We start from the raw sequence: 12,319 nt of genomic DNA on the forward strand, positions 1-12,319 counted from the left end.
TATATATATATATATATATATATATATATATATTTGTTGTTGTAAAAGTACTTTTGTAATATCAAATCTTTTAAAGTGAATATCCAATACTGTGAAAAAAATGCAAAAAAAAAATGTATCCTGAATCCTGTTTCCTGCCTTAAACTTTTTTTTTTTTTTGAGAACAATTTTATGCACACCAAAATATAAAATGATTTAAGTACAATGATCCAAAATTAAGATTAATTTATTAGACAGCCGTTTCATTTCAGAAAATACAACTCTCTGTATTGCAAAATATAGAATTTTCAAGTGAATTGCGCAAGCTGGATAAAAATGAGTTATACAGCCTTGAAAAAGACACTGGAGCAAGTCGCCAGAGACAGAGATGCATCACTACAGACAACCAAGACTGTTATGAATCTGTGAGGCCAGGTAGCTTGTGATCAGGACACAATTGGTCTATATTCCACTTTCAAAGGTCATTTTGTGCCCCCACGTAAAAAGGCATTTAGCTAAATACAGCGCTGATTCTGTATACTATGACTGAGTTCATAATTCTGCAACAATTTAATTGAAACCGTGATATTGGTGGCACTTTATTTTATAGTACATGCACTTCCAGTATACTTGGTACTCAGTACTCTCATGTGTTAGTAATATAAGATAACTTGGGTTTTGGTTTAGGTTTATGGCAGGGATGGCCAACTCTGGCCCTCGAGATCCACTATCCTGCAGATTTTTGCTCCAAACCTAATCAAACAGACCTAAACAAGCTACAATCAAGGTCTTCAGGATTACTACAAAGCTGCAGACATGCAAGTCTGATCAGGGTCGGAGTTAAACGCTGCAGGATGGTGGACCTCGAGGGCCAGAGTTACCCAGAGTTTAGGGGCAGTTCACACAGAACACATTTTTGCTTTAAAAAACACGAGATACACACAATGGTACACACAATGGTATCCAAATGGCGCTGGTGAATGGAAAAGCAGCCAAGGTTTTGAGCTGTGTTTTCAATTTGAAATGCAGTGCTCATGTTAAAAGTTCACGACAAGTTTTCATGTGCGCAATGCTGTAAAAAAATCAGCAAGATGCATGTTCACATAGGAAAACTATTCAAAAGCAGCACATTGTAGCAAAAACATTCTGTGAACTGTCCCTTAAGCTCAAAGTACACTTTGGTTTTCACACATACACTAGGGTAAATTAAGTCATTAGTATGGTACGCGCGCAGCAATATTTTTCATATTCTGTATGCTCAGTTTGTGCATATGCCTTTGCACTAATTAGTTTGTCTACAAGGTGGCAATGCTGTTGCTCACAGTTATAAAAGAAACAAATGAGACGAAGAAACAACTACTGGAGATCGCAACAATAAACGCACACGTTGACAAAGGGCGATTAAGAGATACACGCAACTGTAGTGTAAACGACAATGATGACTACATATAATCTCTGCGGTCTCTGTACTAATAAAATGTTCAACACCGTTTTACAACCAAAGTATATGCAACATCTAATTTAACTTGGACTGGAAAGGCTTTCTAGACATTCCACGAAATCAGGGCACGCAATTTCCTGAACATGATGAACGATGGCATAGCCTTAGCTTAGCCTCAACGACAGCTCTAAAGCTGATTTAGTGTGCACTTAGTTCCTGTTGCATTGGGTAAATGCAAGTGTGGGTATTGGGACAGGCCCAGATTTTTCAAATCTCAAATCGTATTGTGTGTAATCCTTGAACTTCTTTGTACTAATTAGTTTGTCCACAAGGGGGAAACACTGACCCGGCTTTTGTTTCAGGTCAAACGTACACTTTTCATATTCTGTATGCTCAGTATGTGCATACACCTTGTTTTCCCACACTGGTTTCAGTCCAAAAAACAGAAAAAACTGAGACAGAAACAATAACAAACTACTGGGGATGGCAGTAACAATACATGCAATTCTAGAGTTAAAAGAATTTGAATCGGTCATAACTTCTGAAGAGAAGTAGCGCAGACACTAGATGTATTGGGCTGTAGACACACCAAGCTTTTGCGTCAAAACTAAAGGTACTTTGCGCTTTAGGGATAGGTTCAGGATTAGTACCTAGTAATTATAGTAAGTACATGTTGAACAGGACTGTAAAATAAAGTGCACCCATGATTTCTAAAAGTTAAAACTGCCTTACTCCTAGCGTTCCTTGAATTTAACTTGAATAAAATCAAGGCTAACAGGATGACGCTAATAAAGATCTTACCAAGTCAGAAGCTGGATAAACTATAAAGTTGCTCAAATTATTTGACATACTGTAGTGACTGAACTATATGACATCAGGTTTCAGAGATATGAAGAGATGCGAGATGAATACTGCACTGTAAACCAATGTTAGTAACACTAAAATTACAGCAAGAAAACAGACCTCCCGCTTTCAATACTGTAATGCAGCTTATACTAGAATGAAAAATGAATTACCATTTCAATAAGTCATTCCAAAAAAAAAAAAAATCCTATTTGTTTCTGTCCCTCCAAGTAACATTCTTTAAAATATGTTTAGTCAGTAGAACATAAAAAACGTTAATAAATAAGTACACTTCCCTTCTGTCTGTTGTGACTGGATAGCTAGTGTACATTTGCATAGTGACTGGTGGGTCCGTTCAGTGTGAACATGTGTTCTGTGCCGCTGACCTATCAGTGGTGCCGCCGCCGATGATGATGATGATGATGGTGGTCAGTATGTCTCAGTAAACCCAGTTCAAAGGGACCCACTGCGGTTGTGTGGTCAGCTGCTCCACAGCTGCCTGCAGTTTCTCAAAGGCCTTGTCCAGATTGTCATTAACTATAGTCAGATCAAAGTAGTGATTGTACGCCCGCTTGATCCTGCTGCTTTCATCCACCGTTTTCTTTAGGTCCGTTTCCTAAGAGACAGGAAGAGATGAGCTGACTATTCAACATCTTTGGTTCCTAAACTACTTTCCTTCATTCATTGTCTCTTAACGATTGAATGAAATCAGCAATGTAAACCATGAACCAAAACTGCCAAATCAAAACTTTGAGTTTTACATGTGGCATATATCAAACAATCTCAGAGATCTAGGTAGCTCTGTAATATTTCTACATTATTGTAAAAAAAAAAAAAAAAAAAAAACCCTTCTCTTTAGAGAAAATCATTTTGATAGTTTATTTCCAGAACTCGACTGTTAATGAACTGTGTGGAGACAGATGTGAGGCTAACCGTCAGTAGCTTGGTTGTGATCCCAGCATCCACCACAGCTTTGTGCATGGCCCGTAGTGTATCGAGCTCCGGGGCCGCGATGAAAACCACAAATGGCATAAACTCTGATGTCTTCAGTACCTTTAGAGCCTGTAGAGCACATTTAATAAATAAAAAATAATTTTTTAAAATTATTTTACTAGTGATGAGACAAGCGAAGCTTTCTGAAGCTCTGAATCAATTGCTTTGTAAAATGAGACTAAAGACTTAGTCTTATACACTAACCGCACATACGCACACATTTGAGTGTGAAATCTCTCTTTTCACAAAGAAATGATGATATAAAGTTAAATAACTTTCGTTAAAAACTATTGTAAATTCACAAAAAAAGCGTATGGCTTGGTGAGTTTAATAAAAGCTCTGAACCACTGATTTGAAATGAAAGATATGTAAAGGTTTTAAAGCTTTACAAGGCAAGCTCATCACTACTTGCATCATCACCACTGTATATCATTTATACATCAACTGAACTGATGACTGCAGGAAGTTGAGAGGAGTTGACACCTTGCTGTGCTATTAAAGGAGAACTCGGCAACTCTAGCGAACTCTAGTCACTTCTTCACTGATTTTCCGTTTTGTTGTCGCATGTTTTCCCCACGAGCTCCCCCTACAGCTGTGGGGGGGCGTATATTTCACAACACGGTCGTAAAAAACTCACTTGCGGCGGCCTCCTCCCCCTCTCTACCGCTGTTCATGTGCGTTTGTTTTGATCGGAACAAGCCAACTGTATCGTGTGGAGCTATGTCTGACTACCGAGGTGGGTAATCTGGTAATACATCATACATGCGTGTGTGTTTATGTCGAATTGCCATAAAGCAATTCGTGTTTCGCGCTCGTTTGTTTCGCGCTCGTTCTTGTTCTCGTTCTCGCTTCTCACGAGACTTCCAATTTCTATCTTGCCGGGACGGTAGTCCCCAAGTTGCAAGGTTGGTTTTCCGCCTGGGAACGCTGGGGGGAGTGGGGAATGTCACCAATATCACCAGAACAGGTTGTTTAACCATCCAAATGATTTCTAGACAGTTTTATTAAGTTAAAAAAGTTACCAAGTTCTCCTTTAAGACACAATTGCCTTTTTTTATATATATTCCGTGGTGGAAACAAGCTTCCATTGAACACACAACACTTAGCCTTTCACAAAACCACTGACCTGTGGGTTGACGTCCAGTATGCAAGTACGCCCTGTGCGCACGACTTCATGGATGGAGTCAATTTTGGTACCGTACAGATTGCCGTCATACTCTCCGTGCTCCAGGTATCGACTTGCCTTGATGTCCATGTCCATCTCCTCTCTGGAAACAAAGCAGTACGACTGGACGTCCGTTTCATCGTCACGTGGATGCCGAGAAGTAACTGAGAAACAGAAGAAATTCCCAACGAGTGACTATGTTTGTTGGTAAAATAACATGACAGCTAAGTATTAATGTTCATAGTATTAATGTTTATAGACTCACAAGGTACAGTAGTTCCATATCGCAGAGGGTTTACCACAATCAGACGGTTCTTGAGGCTTCGGCGGCCCACACCTTGTGCACCAATCAGCACAAGAGTTTTTCTCTGGAATGGAGGCATCTTTGCTACTTCCTCATAGATCTGTAATTCATGCCGATCAAATTCTATTAGAAAGAGAGAAGTTTTGAAAGTTATTTAGGTTTTAAAAGTACTTACACTGCCGTTCAAAAGTTTAGGGTCGGTAAGGTGTTTTTTAAAAGGTACATTTCTTAAAGTTTTTGAAATAAGAGTCTTACGTCCACCAAAGATGCATTTATTTGATCAAAACCACAGTAAAATCTGTAATATGAAATATTAAAACTTTAATTAACTGTTTTAATATATTGTAAAATATTATTTATTCATGAGATGGCAAAGCTGAATTTTCAGCATCATTAATTCAGTGACATGATCCTTCAGAAATCATTCTAAAATGCTGATTTGGTGCTAAAGAAGAAAAAAAAAAGTCGTGCTGCTTAAGATTTTTATGGAAACCACACTATATTTTTTGAAAGCTCAAAAGAAACGCATTTATTTGAATTTATTTGCAACATTTTAAATGCGTTTACTGTAATGTTTGATCAATTTATTATGTCCTTGCTTGAATAGAAGTATTAATTTCATTTTTTAAAAAAGACCCAAAACTATACACATACATACACAGATGAGCCAAAACATTATGACCACCTGCCGACCCGCCGAGGCATGGACTTTATAAGACCCTGAAGGTTTCCTGTAACACTTTTTTGCAGATCCTTCAAGTCCTGTAGGTTAAGAGGTGGAGCCGTTGTGGATTGAATTAGTTGGTCCAGCACATCCCACAGATGCTCAACTGGATTGAGATCTGGGGAATTTGGAAGCGAGGGCAACACCTTGAACTCTTCATCTTGTTCCTCAAACCATTCCTGATCAATGTGTGCATTGTGGCAGGGTGCATTATCCTCTTGAAAGAGGCCACTTCCACCATGGGAACACCATTGTCATGAAGGGGTGTAGTACCTGGTCTGCAACAATGTTTAAGCAGGTGGTACGTGCCAAATTTCCACCCACATGAATGGGCGGACCCAAGGTTTCCCAGCAGAACATTGTTCTCTGGTAGAAGTGGCCTCTTTCAGCAGGTTAATGCACCCTACCACAAATTGTTCAGGAATGCTTTGAAGAACATGATGAAGAGTTCAAGGTGTTGTCCTGGCCTCCAAATTCCCCAGATCTCAATCCAGCTGAGCATCTGTGGGACATGCTGGACCAACAAATTCAATCCACGACGGCTCTACCTCGCAACCTACAGGACTTGAAGGATCTGCTGGTAACGTGTTGGTGCCAGATACCACAGGACACCTTCAGGGTCCTATAGAGTCCATGCCTCGGCGGGTCGGCGCTGTTTTGGCAGCATGCGGAGGACAAGCAGCATATTAGACAGATGGTCATATATATATATATATATATATATATATATATATATATATATATATATATATAAATAAAACAGAGACCTAGCAATTCTAACCTGCATTTTTTGCTGTTAAGTACATCATTTTCTTTTTCTTCTTTCTTCCAGTTAATGTCCCGCAGAGAATTCCTAAAACAAAGTTGTAAAACAGTTGTAATATGCAATAGGAAAGAACTTTACCTTAGAATCAACTGTCTAGGTTTTCCAATTAAGATTATAACAGAGTATGATTTAATCCACAACTACACTATCCAGTTTCCAAGGGTACATTAACAACAATGTATAAAAATCTTTCTTTTGCATTTTTGGAAAGTTTCATATACAGACAACAACATTGTCAAACTTATCCCCTTACACTCGGATCTGAGAAAACGATTAAAACACTGTATTATGCATGCAAGGCCAGTAGTTGGCGGTATCTTTAAAAACTTGCACTTTGTTCCCTTTTTTTAAAGGTCCCGTTATATGCCCCTTTTCACAAGATGTAAAGTAAGTCTCTGATGTCCCCAGAGTGTGTATGTGAAGTTTGAGCTCAAAATACCCCACAGATCATTTTTTACAGCATGTTTAAATTGACATTTTTTGGGGCTCAGAAAAACAAGCTGTTTCAGTGTGTGCCCTTTAAATGCAAATGAGGTGCTGCTGGACGGCACAGGGGGCGGAGCTTCATGAGCTCGCGCTCAGTCTGTCAGGAAAAATTCATCTCACGGAATGATGATAATATCAGAAACTCTCAGTAACGGCGTTCATTTCGAGTCGGACAATAATGCCTACAGAGTCAGAGTGCTGTATAGAGATGAAACAGGTATAGTTTAATAGTTTAATTACGGTTATTATAACGTATTTGTCATCTGCTTGTAGGCTATGTATCCATTATTTATTAATAGCCTACAAGTCTGCTGTCTGAATGATGATCAAACATATACTGATGAGTTTAATAAAGTTTATTGTACATCACACAAAAGATGAAGCGTCAGTTTTACTTCAGAAAATCACCGTAAGAGCTGAGTAAACACAGTAGCCTAAGTTATAAGAAGTGCGCAAGTAGCCAGTAGAGATGAGGGAGCATTTCTGTGGGCGGAGGTTAGTCAAGAAACGGTTCTAGTGACATCATTAAAGAAGGAAGTAGATGGATGTAGTCCAATCGAGCCGTTTTTTGTAGTCAACTTCTGTTAAATAAAATATCTCGCTTGGCATTGAACTTTGAGCTTTATAATTTTACAGATATTATTTATGCTCTAACAGCAACATTACACACTAACTAAAGTTTGAAACATGGGATCACGCAGAACGGGACCTTTAAATCAATCTTCCTTTTATTTTTATAGACACCTTAATTATCTTTATTTCAATAGACACTTTCTACCTGTAAATTATCCATCTCTGACATTATGTATATAGTTCTAATTTTTTTTATTATTATTCTATTATTATTCTTTATGTATGTGTATCTGTTTCTCTTGAGTATATCTGTTTTATATTTGTTATCAGTTATGTTACACAGAATTAATTAAGTGAAAATTTGTCAGTGCTAAATGCAGGTAACCTTGTTCGTGAGAAAAACACAAAATATAGTTCAAATATATTTTCTATCTTTTCAGGCCAATCCACTGTACCTGATCCATCCAGGTCTCTCCTTACAAACGCCTTCCTCTTTTCCTCAAGAAACTGACTGGGGATCAGGCCAGTGCAGCCTCCATTTATGTTACATGCCTAAAAAAAGAAGAAAAACACTACATAGCTTCAATATGTCAAATATTTCATCATTTAAAAGAAATCAGACCAAAAAGATCTGGAAAAAAAGAAAGTGTATTTGCTTCTCACTTGCCACCAGTTGGGGTCCTCCTTGTTCACTATATGCAGAATGTCTCCTTTAGAGAAAGCCAAACCCGCCTCTTTACAAGGGATCAGGTTATCAGTGTCAGGATTGTAGTTGAAATGTGGTTTTAAATACACCTAAAGGGAAAATAATGCATTACTCCTGCTTATTGACATATGAATTATTTTAAGCTGCTAATTATAGCCTAAAATGCAATTGTGTCATAGCTCACACTAGGCAAAAGGATTTCTTTATAATCATTGTTGCTTTCTGACATATAATGCTGATGTTGATACAGTTGGGAAAGGAGAAGTATTTTCATAAAACTAAAAATAACCACTGCCATTCAGATTGGCTAAAACGTTTGCATGTTACATTGACTAATATCTGCTTTCAGTAATGATAAGGGCTGACTCCTCTTTCACACCGTCAATGATTTTCAACAGAATACTTCAACCAAAAAATAACTTGGGAAATAAATGAAGAGTAACAGAAGCAACCCATGTTGGTGTGTGTTGTAAATGGACTTCTCTACGGAGGACAACAGCATGTTTTCACATTAAATATTTATGGATCGTGGTGGATCTTTATCAGTGATGAGGTCCAAACAGTAAACATACAGCGGTCGTTCACTGCACATAACCAGGCCACTGAGTAAAGTTCAGGTCGAAAGACAAATTTAGGTTTGACACAAGCAATGGAACCCTGTAAACCCTCGCCTCCGGTGTTTGCTCTGTGCGAGCTTTGTAAACATTACTTATTCAAGGAAAGTTGGTAAAGGACATCTTCCTGTTTATACGCATACACTCAGGAAGTGGTTGATGTGCAGCAACAGCACTGTTTGGGGATCTGAATGTATTTGGATCAGAAGTTGAACCAGCAAATATCACTCATCCAGAATCACATTAATAGCAAAAAGTTTAAAAATAAAAAAAAGGTTCCTAATCAATACATTCCAACCGTTTCCGTGGCATATTTCAGCTGACTGTTATAATAATAATAATTTGTTACATTTATATAGCGCTATTCTTGGCACTCAAAGTGTTTTTACATGGAAGGGGGAATCTCCTCAACCACCACCAATGTGCAGCATCCACCTGGATGATGCGACGGCAGCCATATTGCACCAGAACGCCCACCACACACCAGCTTACTGGTGGAGAGGACACAGAGTGATGAAGCCAATCAGTCTATATGGGGATTATTAGGTGGCCATTTTGATGGATAGAGGTTAAAGGGCAAATTTGGCCAGGACGCTGGGGTTAAACCCCTACTCTTTTTTTCAAAGGATCCCCTTTCATGGGATTTTTAATGACCACAGAGAGTCATGCTATTATATAGAGTCATTCTAACATGATGCAGGCTTTGCAAAACTACTTTATAGAAAGACCAGTTAAAAACTACATCAGACCGCGTCTAAGGCCACATTCACACTGACTGCAGTTCAACTCGGTTGTCAACTCCAAAAAAAAAAATATTAAAACAACTGAAGGTCAGGATTTCTTTTCAGGATCCGTTTCTTTCCAGGCCCAGATCTCCTTAGAGTATAGAGTAAGGGTGTGCGCGCGAGTTGACTCCTCCCATCTGCCCTACTTAGCGCAGGTTGTGTTATTAATAGGGATAACCATGCTCACAATGCCACCAGGCTGAAACTGAGTCACCCAGAGGCCAGGTCTCTCCTTCCTCTTTCTCAAGGACTGTACTAACCAATATCCCATCAGGAGGTTATACAGCACTAAAATCTGGTCTATGGGAAAAGACTGCTTTGTACTCTCAGCATCTGATTATTAGGGAAAAATACTAGCAGCTCAGATGAGGATGATCTTGTACATCAATACACATCTTGCTTCAGAAAATGGGTTCAGGTTCATTTTACATGTATTTTTATGAGTTTTGCCTCAACCAGGCAACTTGTTTTTGAATATTTTATATATAATTGAATTGCATTGGACTTGTTGTGAATCAGCGGTGCGCTGACCTGTGCAGGTGGAGGTGTGTCCCTGTAGCTGGGCAGGATTTTGAGCGTGATGCTTCCATTGCAGTCCCTCAGCATGTGCTGTAACGCCATGGGGTCTTTGCCCACCTCTCGGCCGTTCACCTCTCGGATGACATCACCAGCGTGCAGCATCCCCTGCCTGTCAATCATACTGCCGTGCATAACACGCGCGATGACAAGGTCGCCCTCCTCCACCCGGAATGTTACACCCTAAAAGAGATGACACCATGAATCTCTGACATGCCAGCACAGAGTCAGTCATACTTTTTATTAAGGGATGATACTGGCACCCTGGAACTGGTTATCAGAATTATTATTATTATTATTATTATTATTATTATTTTCCTATAATATAATAATACCTCAGAATAAATCAATAAAATAAACAAATGTTATTTTCAGTGGCTTTTAACAATATATAATAATATAATATCCTTAAATAAATATTTTCAGTGTATGTTTATAATACAATATCCATAAATGTTATTTTCAGTGGCTTTTAACATGATACAAAATCTCTAAATAAAAAAAATCTAATATTTTCAGTGGATTTTTATACAATAACATAATATTTATTTAGGAATATTGTATTATATGTTATTGTATACAAATATTTTTTTATTTTAGGCACATTGTATTAATATATAAAAATGCACTGAAAATATGCATTTTATTTGTTATTTATTTATTTTAGGGATATTGTATTATATTATCCTATTATATATTATATTAAAAGCCACTAAAAATAACATTTCTTTATTTATTATAAGATAATACAATATCGCTAAAATAAATAACAAATAAAATGTATATTTTCAGATAGATAGATAGATAGATAGTGTTAAAAGACTGCATGACTGCCCACTATAGATAAGTTCAAGAGACTGGTTGGCCTTGTATATTCCTATCTTCCTTGTATATTAAAGGAAAATTTAACAATTAAGCCTAGTTCTCGTTAATGCAAACTTTCCAAAGCAGACCGACCAAAAATGGCTTTTCACGCTGCCTGAAACACAAGCTGCTAGTAGTTAGTAGAAGTACTCTGAATGAGCGGAACATCTGACTGACTATCGGATCTAATCCTGTGAAACGGAGAATGTCTGTCACTCACAAGAGGCTCTCCGGCCTTCTTCTGGATGCTGATCATGCGAACCGTGTCAGCCGGCATGAGGGATGAGCTGGTCATGCTGGTGGAATTGGTGCTGGTGGGAGGAGCTTCATATGACTTAGAAGCCACCTTGTCGTGAGCTTCTAACAGGGACTGAAATTGCCAAGAGTATTAAATTGAAGTTTGGATAATTAAATTACCAAATTAATTATATTCCTTTAAAAAAAATGAATGAGCAGGAAAAAAAAAAAAGCAACTCAATTTGTTCATGGTCTCAAGTGCTTAAAGATGATTTTGCTATACTACTGAGAAAGCAACAGGATGACAACAGGATTTACAACAGGTTGTAAATAAACAAGTCAACAATGTTATGAAAAGAGGCAGTCAGACACACACACACACACACAAAGGTCTGGTACCTGGAAATGCGGTTCCTTCAGGATATTACTGAGTTCTGCTGCACTTTCATCACGACTGATCAGACTGTTCATATCAGACAGGATCTCGCTCACTAGCTCCACGTTATTACTTTGCACCGCCTCCAGCTTAACGTCCTCCAACCGCTCGTGTGCCTGAGAGAGAGAGTGGGTGGAGACAAAATAACTTGAGTATCTTGCAAAGAAACGGATTAATGGATTACGTCTAGATGGACTCAGAGCATTAACAAACGCACTGCCAGGTACACTTTAGATGGAAGAGAGTATTAACAACCGTACACAAAGTCATTAAGAGAAATAATTTAATCAAGTGTCTCAGGTTTAAAAAAAAAACAGAATTATTAAAAAAAAAAAGACACCTTGCTATTTTTTACCATTTTTCAAATTACCTATGAATAAATAATTAAAGATCAGACTTTCAATCTTAAACTATTAAAATTTAAAATGGATCTTAAAAATAATAACAATTAAAACTAATTAACTAACTAATTAACTAACTAAAAATAATATCTAAACAAAGGAAATAACTTCAATATTTATCAACTTAAAAAAAAGAAAGAAAAAAAGATTAAAGGCTACAGTTGTCATTTCCACCACTGACCAATTTTGCCCCAAATTAGCATACTTGTTTAGAAATGTCATTTTTGAAATTAAATATAGAAACAAATATATATTATTTAAATAATTTGTGTATTGTTCACAACATTGTTCGTCATGTTCAATCTAAGCCAAAACATTATTATTTAAAACAGAAATACATTAAAAACACATAATTTGACAAAATTA

The 12,319-nt window shown here is 37.6% G+C and overlaps 1 protein-coding gene across 5 annotated transcripts in view; it reads right to left on the bottom strand.

The window, feature by feature from the left end:
* Window positions 1–159: 159 nt before the first annotated feature.
* pals2a (protein associated with LIN7 2, MAGUK p55 family member a) overlaps window positions 160–12,319 on the bottom strand; it is a 28,074-nt gene continuing 15,914 nt past the window's right edge. For 4 of the 5 annotated variants that reach the window (XM_079895489.1, XM_079895487.1, XM_079895488.1 and 1 more), the window contains 10 exons: window positions 11,516–11,668; window positions 11,100–11,249; window positions 9,971–10,198; window positions 7,998–8,129; window positions 7,790–7,886; window positions 6,231–6,302; window positions 4,687–4,848; window positions 4,383–4,585; window positions 3,197–3,325; window positions 160–2,879 (listed from right to left, as the gene is read on the bottom strand). In XM_079895489.1, the coding sequence (XP_079751615.1) occupies window positions 2,703–2,879; window positions 3,197–3,325; window positions 4,383–4,585; window positions 4,687–4,848; window positions 6,231–6,302; window positions 7,790–7,886; window positions 7,998–8,129; window positions 9,971–10,198; window positions 11,100–11,249; window positions 11,516–11,668 (1,503 nt within the window). In that variant the 3' untranslated portion in view covers window positions 160–2,702. The remainder of the gene's footprint in view (window positions 2,880–3,196; window positions 3,326–4,382; window positions 4,586–4,686; window positions 4,849–6,230; window positions 6,303–7,789; window positions 7,887–7,997; window positions 8,130–9,970; window positions 10,199–11,099; window positions 11,250–11,515; window positions 11,669–12,319) is intronic. The other variant, XR_013823773.1, reaches the window with a different exon arrangement.

This window comes from Squalius cephalus (assembly GCF_949319135.1).
Source record: "Squalius cephalus genome assembly, chromosome: 15".
In the NCBI taxonomy this organism is placed as follows: Eukaryota; Metazoa; Chordata; class Actinopteri; order Cypriniformes; family Leuciscidae; genus Squalius; species Squalius cephalus.